We start from the raw sequence: 14,433 nt of genomic DNA on the forward strand, positions 1-14,433 counted from the left end.
CCTTCAGCAAAGTGTCTAGAAACAAGATTATTAATAAAAAAAAAATGAGTAGCTCTCCTGTATAAAAATAACAAAAGAGCTGAGAAAGAAATTAGGGAAAGTACATCCTTCACAATTGCCACAAATAGCATAAAATATCTTGGTGTAACTCTAAACAAGCAATTTAAAGACTTTTTTGAAAAACAAACTTCAAGTTTCTGAGGAAAGAATTTCAAGAAGATACCAGAAGATGGAAAATTTTCCCATGAAAGCCTATAGACTGGGGAAAGATTCTCACCAACCCTACATCTGACAAAGGGCTAATATCCAAAATATATAAAGAACTCAAGAAATTAAAAACCACCAAACTAAATAACTCAATTTTTAAAAGGGGTCCAGAGTTAAACAGAGAATTCTAAACAGAGGAATGCCAAATTGCCAAGACACACTTAAAGAAATGCTCAATGTTGTTACTTGTCATGGAAATGCAAACCAAAATCTCAGAGATTTCATTTTATACCTATCATATTGGGTAAAATAAAAAAAAATTCAATGAAAAACACATGCTGGCCAGGATGTGGACAAAGGGGAACACTCCTCCACTACTGATGGGAGTGAAAACTTGTACAACCACTTTGGAAAGCAATCTGGTGCTTTCTCAGAAATTTGGGAATAATGCTACCTCAAGACACAGCCATACCACACTTGGGCATTTACCTGAAAGATGCCCCACCATACAAAAAGGACATTTGCTCAACTAGTTTCATAGCAGTTTTATTAGTAACAGCCCAATGTGGAAACAACCTTGATGTCCCTCAACTGAAAAATAGATAAAGAAACTGTGGCACATTCACACAATGGAATGCTACTCAGATACTAACAACAAGGACCTCTTGAAATTTTAAGGAATTGGATGGAATAGAAATGATCATCCTGAGTGAGGTATCCAAACCCTGAAAGACACAAATAGTATATACCCACTTATAATCAGATATTAGCTGTATAATACAGGATAACTATCCTATAATCCACAGACATGAATAATCTAAATAACAAGAGGACCCTAGGGAGAATGCTTAATTCTCATTCAGAAGGGCACAGAGACTAGACACTGGAAGCATTTGAAGAGACAGAACAGGACAGAAGCCTACCATAGAGGTCCTCTGAAGTACTCCACCCAGCAAGGGATCAAGGAAGATGCTGAGACTCACAGCCACATTTTGGAGTTGAGAGGAAGGAGTCTTAGGGACGACTTGGGAGATAGAAGGACCTGGAGTAGGCAGGTGCTCCATAAGGAGTCCAAAGAATCCAACAAATTTGGGCGGGTGGTAGGGGCTGCTGCAGAGAGTGATGCATCAAGCAAGGACCATGCATGCTGAGAACCTCTGCTCAGATGTAGTGCATAGACAGCAGAGTCTCCTTGTGGTTCTACCATGGTAGAGTAGCGGTTACTTCTGACATGGACTCTGGTGACCACTCATTGAACACCTCCCACTGGCAGGCAGCCATGCCAGATACTGAGGAAGTAGACACAAGCAGTCCAGATGAGACTTGACAGGCTGAGGTCACATGATAGGAGAGGGGGCTTCCCCTTTTGATGATTGGAGAGAGGAAGAGGGAGCAGTGTGGGAAAGATTAAGCTTTGTCACAGGTGGAGGCAGTCTTGGCGGGCTTTACCCTTGGTGTACCTCATAAATACCTTGTGACAGCCTGAGTGGGGCCATTCTGGGCCTGGAATTCAGAAAACAGACCTGGAAACTCCATCTGGGCTATTGTTTTTCTAATGACCCTCCACGAGAGAAGGAGACCGCCCTTCCCACGTGACTCAGACAGGTGGGGAGGAGAGAACAACAGGTTCAGCCCAGGCTTGAGTGCGTGGGGAGCAGCAAACAGGCTGGACCAGCGTGCGGGCCAAAGAGACACCTAAAGACCCGTCCTGTGGAACAGATACTGGAAGGGTCACTCTTTTGTCCCTTTAACCGTTTTCCCTTCTTGTGTAAGCTAGATGGGTTGTATAATAAAGTTTAATTATTAAAAAACAGAGCCAACAGAGCAGCATGAGGGAGGGAGTGTAAGACTGGGAGTCGAAGACGGAAGGGGCTACAATTGAGATGTAAAGTGAACAAATTAAAAATAAAATAAAATAAAACATAAAAAAGAAAGTCAAATATTAGGAAGGTACCAGATTGGATCCTGGAGAGAATACTAGGTATTTGAATTAAGTAACATGATGAAATAAAACTGATATTCACCTGGATGTTTTATCTTTCCTGGCTGGAAGGTTCTATGCTTGCCACCAAAGAAAATAAAGGTAACTGTCACTGTCACTCCTCTGTGAACCATGAGGGATCCAGTAATGACAGGCTTTATATGATATTCCCTCTGATGTTTAAATGGCACACATGTTATATGTGGAACTACCTTTGTCTTATTTGGTTAATGTCCCCCACATGGTATGGAACCAATGCTTGGCACTATAGAAATGGCCAAAGTCTGTTACTGAGTAGGTCATAGACCCAAGAGGAGAACTTAATACTGTTAGCCTTCTAAATGGACACAGTTGAAATCAACTCCTAATGTCTTATTGCTTTACCATTAGTTAGTGCATTCCTCAGCCCTCATCAGAGCAGCTTCTATTTGCAGTACACTGCAAATAATACAGAAACTGAAGACTGATCATGGTACGAATCATAAGAGACTATCATGTTCTCAGCCATAATTGTGGCTTACATATCACACCTGTACAAACAAGGCTGATGAATCATGGTTAAAGAGAAGTGGGAAGATTGTCAGGGCCAGAGGCTTTGAGGATAACCTCAAGGTAGGAATATGTTCTGTGCACATAGTTGCACATTTAACACAGAATGATTATGAAAGTATGAACAAGACTATGTATGCTTAAACATGACAAAATGCCAGTATGGAAAAGGAGATGGACATGAAATCTAACACCTAACAGCCATGCTAATGAGATTCAATAGTTATTGAAGGAGAGATGTTCAGTTTCTTTACTGTTGTCACTACTAGGAGATCAACCCCACACAAGGGAAGGCTGTAATTGCAGTAGTACATTTAGAAAACAAAGTGTACTTGACTTGAAAAAACAAATGAAACATTAAGTTACCTGGATAGAGGCTAAAGTTAGACATAGTGAATTTGGAAGATGTGGTGGTGTGGGTGACTATGATCAAAATGTTTTGTTTGAAATGATTAAGAATTAATAAATACTTTTAAAGGCCCAAATAAAATACAATTATGTCTAGAGGAGGGGCATTTGTCAGAATAGTGAGAAACAAACAAACAAAAATAATAATAAGTATAGTTTTTGATAATGGATGGTGTATTTTAACATGTATACATATATCAAATAATAATAATATGTATTGTCTTGACAATTTCATCCATGTAAGCAAAGACTTATAACCACAGTATAGAGTGAAATCTCCACTACATATTTCATGATAAAGCAGAAGAGAGGCTACAAGCATCCAAACTCAAAGCAACATTAAGAAAATCTAATCATTATAACCAAAATTTCTTTCCTTTTTTTAGAATCATGTTTCACAACACATTGTATGTAATAAACATGTACAATTCATATATGATAATTTAAATTTGTTTAAAATTCAACATAATTTTATTTCATACTTTCTCATTCTTTTCTTAGATGGAGTTTGAAATCTGCATTCCATAGATTGGTTAAACATTTGTCTTGATTAATAAATTTTAAATATCTACATATCTGTGAACATGTGTAAAATTTTCTTTTATAATGACAGAATTTTTTCTCTTCTAATTTATTTTGTATCCATCTTTCCATCTATCCAAATTCATCTCTCTCTCTCTCTCTCTCTCTCTCTCTCTCTCTCTCTCTCTCTCTCTCTCTCTCTCTCTCTCTCTCTCTCTCTCTCTCTCCCTTCAGGCAAATTCTAAAACTTCAGCAGAGCTTGTTATACATACAGAGTGTTAAGACAGTCAAGGCTACACGGGGAAGCCTTGTCGAAAGAAAAGAAAGAAATGAAGGAAGAAGAAAGAGAAAGGAAGAGAAAGAGAAATGGGGGTAGGGGAGAGATAGGAAGAGAGAGAGAGAGAGAGAGAGGTGTTTAGCTGAGTATGGTAATGCATGCCTTTAGTCCCAGAATTCAGAAGGCAGAGGGAGGCAGATCTCTGTGTGTTCTAGGCCAGCCTAATCTACATAGTAAATTCCAGGACTACCATGCTATGTGACTTAGAGAGGCCCTGTCTCAGAAAAATAAAAATAAAAGCAATGAAGGAGCACATCAAACACACACACACACACACACACACACACACACACACACACACAGTGTTTTAGTTAGTTTAATTAGATGAACCAGTATACCCAAAGCAAATTGGGGAAGAAATGACTTATTTGACATTTTAATTATGTTAGCTATTGCTGTGATGAAACACCACATCAAATTCAAGATGGAGAGGAAAGCTTTTATTCTACATTTTAGTTTATCACTAAAAGACATTAGGACAGGAACTCAAACAGTGTGAAATTGTAGAAGCAGGAGATGATCTATAGACCATGGAATGTTTATAGTTACTGGCTTGTCCCTAATGGATTTCTTAGCCTGCTTCCCTATAGAATTGAAGACTACTAGCAAAGGAGTGGCTCCACCCACAATGTTCTGGGCCACCCCCCATCAATCACTAATTGACAAAATGCCCCATAGGCTTGGCTCTAACCCAATCTTATGGAAGACTTTTCTTAAGTGATATTCCTTTCTCTCAGGTAGCTTTAGCAAGTCTCAAGTTGATATACATCTATGCAGTACATTTGACATATACGTCATTACTGTCATTGTTTGAGGAAGTGAGAACAGGAACTCATGCTGGGCAGGACCTATAGGCAAGAGCTCTGACTCAGAAGCCATTTATTGGCTGGCTCACTTTGGCCTGCTCAGTCTGATTTTTTTAATGGAACCTAGGACTACATGCTCAGAGGTGGCACCACTCACAATGGGCTGGGTCCCTCCACTAACTCAATGATTAAGGAAATACCATAAAGGACTGTCTATAGCCTGATCTTATTGAGGCATTTAGTCAACTGAGTCTTCCTTCTCTCCACTGACTCTAGTTTGTGTCAAGTTGAGATAAAATTATCCAGCACAGACCAAAAACCAAAGGTTTTAGATAATTAAAAAAAAAAAATGTTAAGAAATTTATAATACTAATTTAAAGTAAAAGTAATGAATTACTAAAAATTAACCTTATGTGGTTATATACAATATTCTTGTTAGGATAATGGTAATAATAACATGCAGACAAATTAGTAGGAAAGGCCAGAAATCTGAGACTTTTTTGTATTATTTGTAAATGAAACTGCATCAGATAAGTTACATTGGAAAATCAGAAAATATATTATGACTTATGTTCTTCTTCAATTAGAGTAGATAAAGTTGGAACACTAAAATAAATACTTTTCATTTAATTAATTTAACAGAAAATTAATATATAAAGACTTGAGTGCATAACTATTTCTCTAAATGTGTTTAGATAAAAGGTAGAACAAATTGCACAGTACTGACAATGACTGCCATCTGCAAGCTCCTCAGCCAGAACCTGACAAAAATCCCTTACATCAGAGAGGTTCGTGTACAGGTGATGGGCTGTTTGCATTTGTGTTTCTGGCTGTGCTGAAAAAAACACCTCTACACATTACTTCCTCTTTGTTAATTGACTTGAGAAAAGGGGAACTAACAACCACAACCAGAATTCCATTTAAAGAACAACCTGGAGATGAAGGAAGATCAATTGATACAAAAACAAAAAGAAAACAAAATAAAATAACAACAACAACAAAACAAGCAAACAAAAACCAACAGCAGCAGTAACAACAACAACAAAAACCAGACATCAAAGTCGTACTAGTGAAGTAAATTATTACAGGCCAGATACATGATAGCCCTCCACTAAATATTTAGAGGACACTCAATAGCCATTCCGACTGTACTCAAAGAAATGACCACAGGGCTGCAATTCATGGAAATTGAGACCCAAATTATAAAGCCAAGGCAAGAGGGGAGAGTGTGCTCAGGATCAAGATGCAGTTAGGAGTGGAACCATTTTCACTGCTGGTGCACAGAAGAATAAAAATGGAGAAATCAATCCAGGATGATATTTAGACACTGGAGCAATTGTCCTAGAAAACTTGTAGTTGCTCCATTCAATCTTTTTTTTTTTTTTTTTTTATTCTGGGAAGAATGTAATAGAACTTTATTTAAGTGTATGCAGAATATATGTTTGGGAATTGCATTCTATAAGACCAGATTCTTAATCTTTTATAACAAAAATACTATTTTCCTTTCATGATCTACTTTGAATATATTTCTGATGATATAAAAAGTTGGATTTTTATGACCTGGAATTGCTCACCCCCCTTAGGCAACCTAGTGGTCCTCCACTTCTGAGAGGTCACCATATTCATGCCAAACTTAGTGTGTACACCTGATCCAAAAAGTGTACGACATCCCTGAACTCCTGGACTCAAGCTATCTTCCTGTCTCAGCCTCTGGAATAACTAGGACTGGTCAAGGTATGGGAAATAAATGGCTGCAGAGTGTTCAGCCCTAAATGGGGCTGCTGGATCATATACCCCCATGCCAGTGCTTAGAATGATTGCAAAAGATGAATCAGAAAGGCTGTAAGAAGCAGAAGGCAGAATGACTAAAAGGAGAGAGTGTTTTCCAGAAACAACTGAGCAGTTGGTCATATGAACTCTGTTGTGACCTGAACAAGATCAAGCCTGACAGAATTCCATGAAGGAGAAGGAAAGTTGGCAGGTGGTCTGGAGTGAAGTTCCAAACATAGCTGAGGATCTATTGACCATAATAGCTGATGGGAAGGACAGAATCAGTTTCCCTTAATGGTGTGATCCTTGACAGTTCTAGCACACTTCAGTGGAAGACCACACATTGAGAGTGTTTTATGGAGGTATTACCTGGACTCAACAGATGCATTTAAAAACAAAACAGAACAGAAAATAATGATACACAATTGGGTGGTCAAGGAAGGGGGATGAATCTGGGAGGAGATGGGAGAGGGGGATGAATAGGATCAAAGCATAATCTATGAAAATTTCAAAGATCTCATAAATAAAAAATATTTTAAAATAAAAAGGTGACTTTTTTGGAAACAATTCTATACCAATCCTGGACAAGCCAGACACTCGTGACTCACATAACTGAAAGTATATTCTTTTCATATATAGGCTTGTTGCAGGGTGACATAAAGAAAAACTCATACAGATGTACATTTGTGCCTGAGCTACTGAAAACAGAGAGAGCAGAGGAAAAAGAGAGTGACAAGAGGCATTAGTTCTGATGTAGTAGAAGCGGCTCCAACCAGCATCCAAAGTCCTCAGTCTGCTAAGTTTATCAGACAAATCTGTGATCCTATTTGAGATATGATCCTTAAGAATTTGGGTCTAACTTTAATCACTGCACTGAGATATAAATTATTTCATCTACACAGAAATTTTTTGTCCTGTGACCATCTTTGTTATGTTAGTTTCCAATGAAATGTGTCAAGACCACCAAACATCCCATGAAGTTTATATATGAACATATTTCTTCCTCCACCATTCTTGTAGTTTTACTTGACACCCCACCATGGTGTTAGGAATTACACAGCACTGTCACACTGAGAACAATTTACCTTAAGAAGGATATTTTTTCTTGTAAATTTCTGCCTATTGGCCTCATAACAATTTTCTCATGTGTTCAAAGATCTTACAAGCTCAATTGCTCTATTTCATGTTTGTTATATTTATCCATTGAGATTTGGAATGTCTATATAAGATAGCCACAATATATTTCCCTTATAAAGAGACACACTTGAATTTTTGTCATTTGTTAAAGAAATCAGACTTCTCTTGACACTATTTCTTAACCTTGCATATCTATGAAAAGCTAAAAAAAAGCCTTATGTGGCCACCCTCACATCAAGAGTATCTTCTTGGTGATCACATCCATACAAATGAGGAAAAGCACTGGAAACATATATGGCAAACATATACATTTAAATATGTATAACTCACTTATCTTAAACAGCCTGTGATAGAACTTTCAAAATATTGGAAGTAAACCTTGTATTATAATTGAGTTATATGGGTGCCAGATAAAATAACCAAAACAGTAAGAATGTAACATTTATATAATTCCTGATCATGTCATGGTTCTTCTTAATATAGTTAATTTATTGTATATAAATGTAATAATATGAATACATATGTAAAAAATTAATAAAAATATATAAAATGTGTTTTAGAGTAAACACATTTAACAAAGAAACATTGAAATATTAAAAAGGATATACACAAAGATAAGTGTAGAGAAACAAAGTGCTCCCTAATGTCAATAGTGACAGTCCTGCTCTGAAATCAGCTGCATGTAACACAGTCAAGACTTTCCAGGCACTCCAGGCTTCAAAATGTCACTTTTCCTTGAAAGAGGAAAAGAAGTACACATGGAAATATGTTTGAACTGGTTTGAGAATGGAAAAGAGAAATTGTGAAAAATTCAAGAAAGTTTTAATCCATACATTCTTTTAGTTTCGGGAATCCTCAACTCTGAGAATAAATAATTGTACTTACCATACATTAAGGTTCTGCAAGCGGTGTGGCACATATTCATTTCTAATATACTTTTCTACATGGAAGTCAGCAAATGGAAGAAATGCACCAATCATCATATCTCCTTCACGGAAAAGATAGTCATCAGTTATTGCATAGCAGTGACTGTCAGTTGAATCACACACAAAATTGGGAATATACAGAAGCCCAAAGATAAAAATCCAGAACATCCTATTAACATGTGCATCTGCCCAGGCACAAGACTGATAGATACATATCCAATGATGTCCCTCAGGTATATATTGATCTCAAGTGTTTGTGAACATGTGCGCTTCTCACTTTGTTAATGGGTGCAGCTGTCACACTAATCAGCACACAGTTTTTCCTGACACTTCCTCCACTGCCATTGAGAGTTCTGAAACTCTTTTCCCTTAGGCTTTCTCTACATCTGCACTCCTGTTTTCTGCTTAAGAATAAGTTGGAAGCTGTATTTTGTATTTTCTTCTCTAGCCACAGGCATCGTGATTTCAGCCAAGTAGACAAATAGCATAGCTCAGGCATCAATTTCCCTATTAGGCTGTTTTGGACAAATTTGAGGCAGGAAACTTTTCATGTGACAACAACTTTGGCTGATGAAAACAGCATCAGAGGTTGCCATGGTAGGTGAATTGGGAGAAGGTCAGTAAATGGCCATGGCAGACACACATAGACAAAAATCAGTGTGCCATGCTTTTCCAAACCAAAAACAACCAGTGAGGTCCCCTCTTCTTCCTGACTATTAGTGTCTCCGAATATTATTCTATGATACATCTGTGTCTGGAGATCACTAAGATGTCTATACCTAATACAATTTTTTATTACTCACTTAGGAAAAGACCAATCATCCTGCTGCTTTCATCACTTCCAAATTATCTACTTAATACTTCCTTTATCAATCACTAGGTACAGATGTACTTGTGAGCCACTCCTGCATGTAGACCTCATCCACGATTTACCCTGCTCTGAAAACATCAGTGTGTGAGAAGTTCTTCTCAGTTCTGTCACAAGTATAATAACTTGAATGTATCACAATGTGTCCTTTAATGTGAAGTAACGAAGGAAGCTATCTTGAGAAGAGCTCTATTTCTATCCACCAGCAGTTTAGGGCAGTGAATGCACTATATATTTTGATATGGTAATGAATAGGTGCCCCTCCTCCAAAATAAATTGACTCTCCTAAGAAAGGATGGAGAATAGAGTGAACAAAACCCAAATGAAACACTAAAACTCTACAATAATAAATGGTTGTTTTCTTGGGCTATGGGTGTTTATCTTCATTGGGAGTTCACTTCATGTTATTATTGCTCTTATTCAGACAGAAAATGAGGTTGGACTCAGGGATTTCTCATTTTTTTTTCCTTTATCCTTCTTTCTTAGATCTAGAAATAAGGGTGAAAAAGAAAGAAGGGAGAATATAGAAATATATAGGGATGACAGAAAAGAAAGTAGATTATTGTACCTACTCCTCAACTTAAGGCCTTAACTGTTACTCAAAAACAAGGTTATTTTGAGTTCATTGGTATAGACTTTTGCATATTGATGCAAAATAAGTTCATAAAGAAACAGAGCTTAGAAGCTGTTTTGTATCTGGGCAGGTTTTGTGTCTCAACCTGGACTTTGTTCAGGTTAGTTTTTATTCTGTGCTCCAACTACAGAAGAGTGTACTTAGTAGTTAGTAGTTTTTCCTCAAACATCCTACTGTTCTACTCTTTGACAGAAGCAAATTTTGTTTATAGAAAACAACCTCTGTACAGTGACTAAAAGTACCAAACATTGCATTAGGTTGCTCAGTGTCTCAGAAGGATGTTAAAAGTTGATGAAAACCAATTACTTTTGCTCATCTGGTTTCTCCTCAGAAAAAAAAATGTAATGGAAAGAGTATCATACCAGAGATCTCAGCCTGGATTCTTGAGTAAATTAAAAAAAATCACTGTCGTGGTGAAAGAATCTCAACATTATTATGAATGTGTTTTCTGGGCTAGATTTAAAAGCTTTATGAACTTCTTAAGTCTTCTATATCCCAACATGGGTTCCAATAATTGTAGAGACAGCTATTTGAAGATACTTCTCTGTTCAAATGGCCTGGAATTTTGTGATGTAACACGGTATCCTAGTTTTTTCTGTTGCAGTGGAAAATATCATGGCTAAAACAATTTAGGGGAATAAAGAGTATATTTCTACTTACACTTTTAGGTCATAGGCCTGTTGTTGGGAGAAGTTAAGGCAGGACTATTAATCACAGCTAAAACTAGAGCAAGAAATATGGAGGAATGCCTCAGGCTGTTGTTGTATTGAGGGTAGCGCCTTTCTCTTTTCTTTAGCTTTTAGGCTAGTCACCTAGCTATTTGGAGCCATGAGTCATGGTAAGAAAACTTTAGGGGCCACTGGAATGAGGAAAACCATTCAGGCTGCTAGCCTGGCTATATTGGGGTCACAGGATGTGGTGAGAAACTCTAAGGGAATAATGAGGTAGCAGAGAATTGATCCCTTGGCCTTCAGTTGAGTTATCCAGTCCCTCTGAGAGAAGAGTGGGTTTAAGGTGGATTCCTGAGGTGAGGATAATATCTGTTTTTTAAAATGTGATGGGTGAAATAAGTGGTATTTTGTGAGGTGCGGTATTTTATATTCTAGGGTAGACAGGGAAGGTAATAGTTGGTCGTTAAGTTGTGAGGAGGGAAATGGGCCTCTCAAGCCTTGTAAGCAATTTGAGATTAAAGGAATGAACTGTGAGGGAAAATAAGTATTTTAACAAATTTTTGGGAAACCTGCAGCCTGGTGTCCTCACCCCAATTCAAACTTGGAAATGGTGAGGTAGTCAGGATTCCCAGGGGAATTCTGACATCCTCCTTCCTCCAGTGCAATCTATGGAAAGGGTCTGGTTTGGGTCCGTTGCTGTTGCCACTGACACCAGTGCTGTAACCTGGGAAAGAGCTGGCAGTGTGCCATGGTGCCTTCTTGCCCATGGCACATAAGAGGCTTGATACTCATGCACACAGCAGAAAGGACTGTGAATGAGGCTGGGGATGGTGCAGGCAGGGTTGGGCCTTTGTTCCTTGTCCCTGTCTCAGCTGCCTGGTGGGAAATGACAGAAAAGTGTTAAGGGCTGAGTGGAGCCCAAGCCAGACAGAAAGAAGGGCCTAGTGTAACTTGGGCAGATCAGTGGCTGTTTTGTGAGCATCTGGTAATGGGGAGGGGGGTGCTGGCAGGGAGCCCTGAAACAGATAGAAACAGAGGAAGGAGCCTGGCTTTGTTCAGGTAGGCAAAAATGTCTGCTTCAGGAACAGCTGCATGCTTGATCCTTCAGACTGGCACTGTGGTAGACTGAGCTGAGCTACTGAAGATGGGGGCTGAGGTGGGCTGAGAGGCATAAAAAGATGGCTGCAGTGATCTTGCACACACACTGGTGTTATAAGGAACTCACAGCCACTGGTCAGGTGGTGTCTTGTGAGCCAGAGGGAGGGATTACTCTATTCTCTACTTGAATTGCACAGAGACCTCTCTGTTCAGAAAACCTGTTAGTCATGTCCTGTGCTGTTCTGTAGAAAAAGGTTCCTGGTTAAAAAGTTTATCAAGTCCCCATGGGATGTCATCTGGGTCCTGATTTCTCATAGCGATAATATTACCTGGGAATCCCTGGGATTCCTGAATTTCTAGCTTCAAATTGGAGTCACGAGTTCCCCAGGGTTTTGATTTGAGTTTGCTTTTTAGTTTGTTTGTTTTGTTTTTACAACAGAATCACAGAGATTGCAAAGACGATGCATAGTAGAGGATGGGTTGTGGGTGAAAACTGTGGAGTTATTTAGCTTCTCTTTTTGTACTTTTTAGTGGGATTTTGAAGGGTGTGGTTTTGTTGCCTATGAGAAGCAGAAGCAGGGACCATTTCCTCTGCTTTGGCAGGAGGTAGAGGACTGGGAGGGGAAAAGTTGCCCACTTTTATTATGGAGTCCTGCAGATATCTGGGCTATTGAATTAAGAAACTAGGGAGGGTGGGGGCCAGCGGTTTGCAGATATACCCCAGAAGTTATAGGCTGTTAAGGGTGGGTATATAATTTTAAAATCTCAGAGATATTTGGTTTTAAATTCACATAAGGATTCAGCTAGGGCTGCAAGATCTCAGTCAGGGAGGGATTTAAAGCCCTGATTCTCAGACTCCACTGGTTGGGAAGAAGCAGCATTTTTGACAGGACCTGCAATTGGTTCTAGGTGCTGACAGATTAGGGTAAAGATGAGCTGAAATTTGGGGGAGGTTTTTCCTCTCTGATTGTTTTGATTTTGAGTAAGAGATAAGACTGGGTCAACAAGTCAGAGTAATAAACATAACCATGGCCATGTGAGGTGCTGCCTGAAGTACCTCCTCCCAAAATGAAGAGATTTGGTTTTCGTCTGTTTATGCCATGTACTTTTAAGCAGTTACATATCCACTTAACATGAGGGCCTTTCCTATACGATGAATTGTTCCTCATGATGATAGATAAAGATAGGTAATATTGTGATAACAGTCAATATTTTTGAGACAATTTTGCCAGGAGTGGTTGGAATACCCCACCAATGCAAGCCTGCCCACAGATTTAAGAATCTGGCAGCTGTCCCAATGACCTTTAAGAGGCCTTTACATTACCAGTTATTTTTTTTTTTTTCTGAGATGTTAAAAGGTCATTGCTTACACCCAGGTTGTCTGTCAGGGTCCATAAAGAGAGTAAGGGAACCTTTGAGCAAAATTGGGGAGTATCCTTACCAAGAGACTTCAGATGCTCCATAAACCTATCTAGTGCCTCACAAAGGTGTTGACTAAAAACAAAGTAGGAAAATAGATAGAACCACCTCCCTCGGAATCTGGAGGCTTTTCTAGGCTGGGAGACACTCATCTCTTTTCACCCTAACATGAGGTTCTGTTGCCCCCACATTGGTAGCATCAGCTGTCATTTAGCATATGGCTAGTGGGTGGTCAGGATCTGTCACAGACATGATAAGTCATAGAGGCTTTGCTTGACAAATTCCAGAGACATCCTTTCTTTTTCCTCTGTTCCTCAACCTCTCTTCAACAACTAGTTCCTCTAGTTGTCAACTAACAGCTGATTTTCCTTAACCAGTTGTTCACTGTCTTCTCAGTTCTCTCTATTGTGGATCGATCTCTCTTCTCTCCTGTTTACTATTCCTAGAGATGTCCTGGGGAGCAACATGGATCCCACATCCTGCAGGCTGGTCCAGGCACTGGTTGCCTCCTGACAAAAACAGACCTTGGGATCAAGGGTCCAAAGGTCCTGTTTATGATCAGAGGGAGATAGAGCACTGTAGGGTGAGGCCTGCCTAGGTGCTAGGCCAGATTCTTGGTCACACTGGGTGTCAGTACCGAGCTAGCAGCAGTGGTACCATGCCCTAGTGGATACAAAGGCACTTTCACCTTTGATGGTCCACCCTGTCACTGATGCTGCTGTAATAGAGTCTCAGACAGTCATGGTGGAGGAATGGTGAGCAAGAGAGTGAGCATCTGGAGCATGCCAGCCAGCTTTTAATTATAAGCTTTGTACAAAATGGAGGGCTTCTGTTGGTCAATGTGTCTGATTTGCTATGGCTAAGGGTACCTGGATACTTAATCTACATACAGTGGCACAGTGTGTCATTTACATGTAGTAACATGGGGCCCTATAACAAGAAGGAGAAAACAGTGCTCAATTATCCTATGGGTGAAGGGAATATCTTCTAGGTAACATTAGAAGTCATTTTCTCAAGGCTTTGATCTCCTCAGCATAGAGTTGGGTGCTTCCAGAAATTCATTGTGCTTATTGGGCAAGTTCCATACCAGGAAAAGTTTG

General features: G+C 39.1%; 1 protein-coding gene across 1 annotated transcript in view; it reads right to left on the minus strand.

Annotated features, from left to right (window-relative positions):
- LOC127197762 (vomeronasal type-2 receptor 116-like) overlaps window positions 1-8,811 on the minus strand; it is a 42,635-nt gene extending 33,824 nt beyond the window's left edge. The window contains exon 1 of the mRNA XM_051155699.1: window positions 8,603-8,811. Coding sequence (XP_051011656.1) covers window positions 8,603-8,811 — 209 coding nt within the window. The remainder of the gene's footprint in view (window positions 1-8,602) is intronic.
- Between the last annotated feature and the right edge of the window lie 5,622 nt (window positions 8,812-14,433).

The sequence above is a fragment of the Acomys russatus genome, chromosome 13, assembly GCF_903995435.1.
Source record: "Acomys russatus chromosome 13, mAcoRus1.1, whole genome shotgun sequence".
NCBI lineage: Eukaryota > Metazoa > Chordata > Mammalia > Rodentia > Muridae > Acomys > Acomys russatus.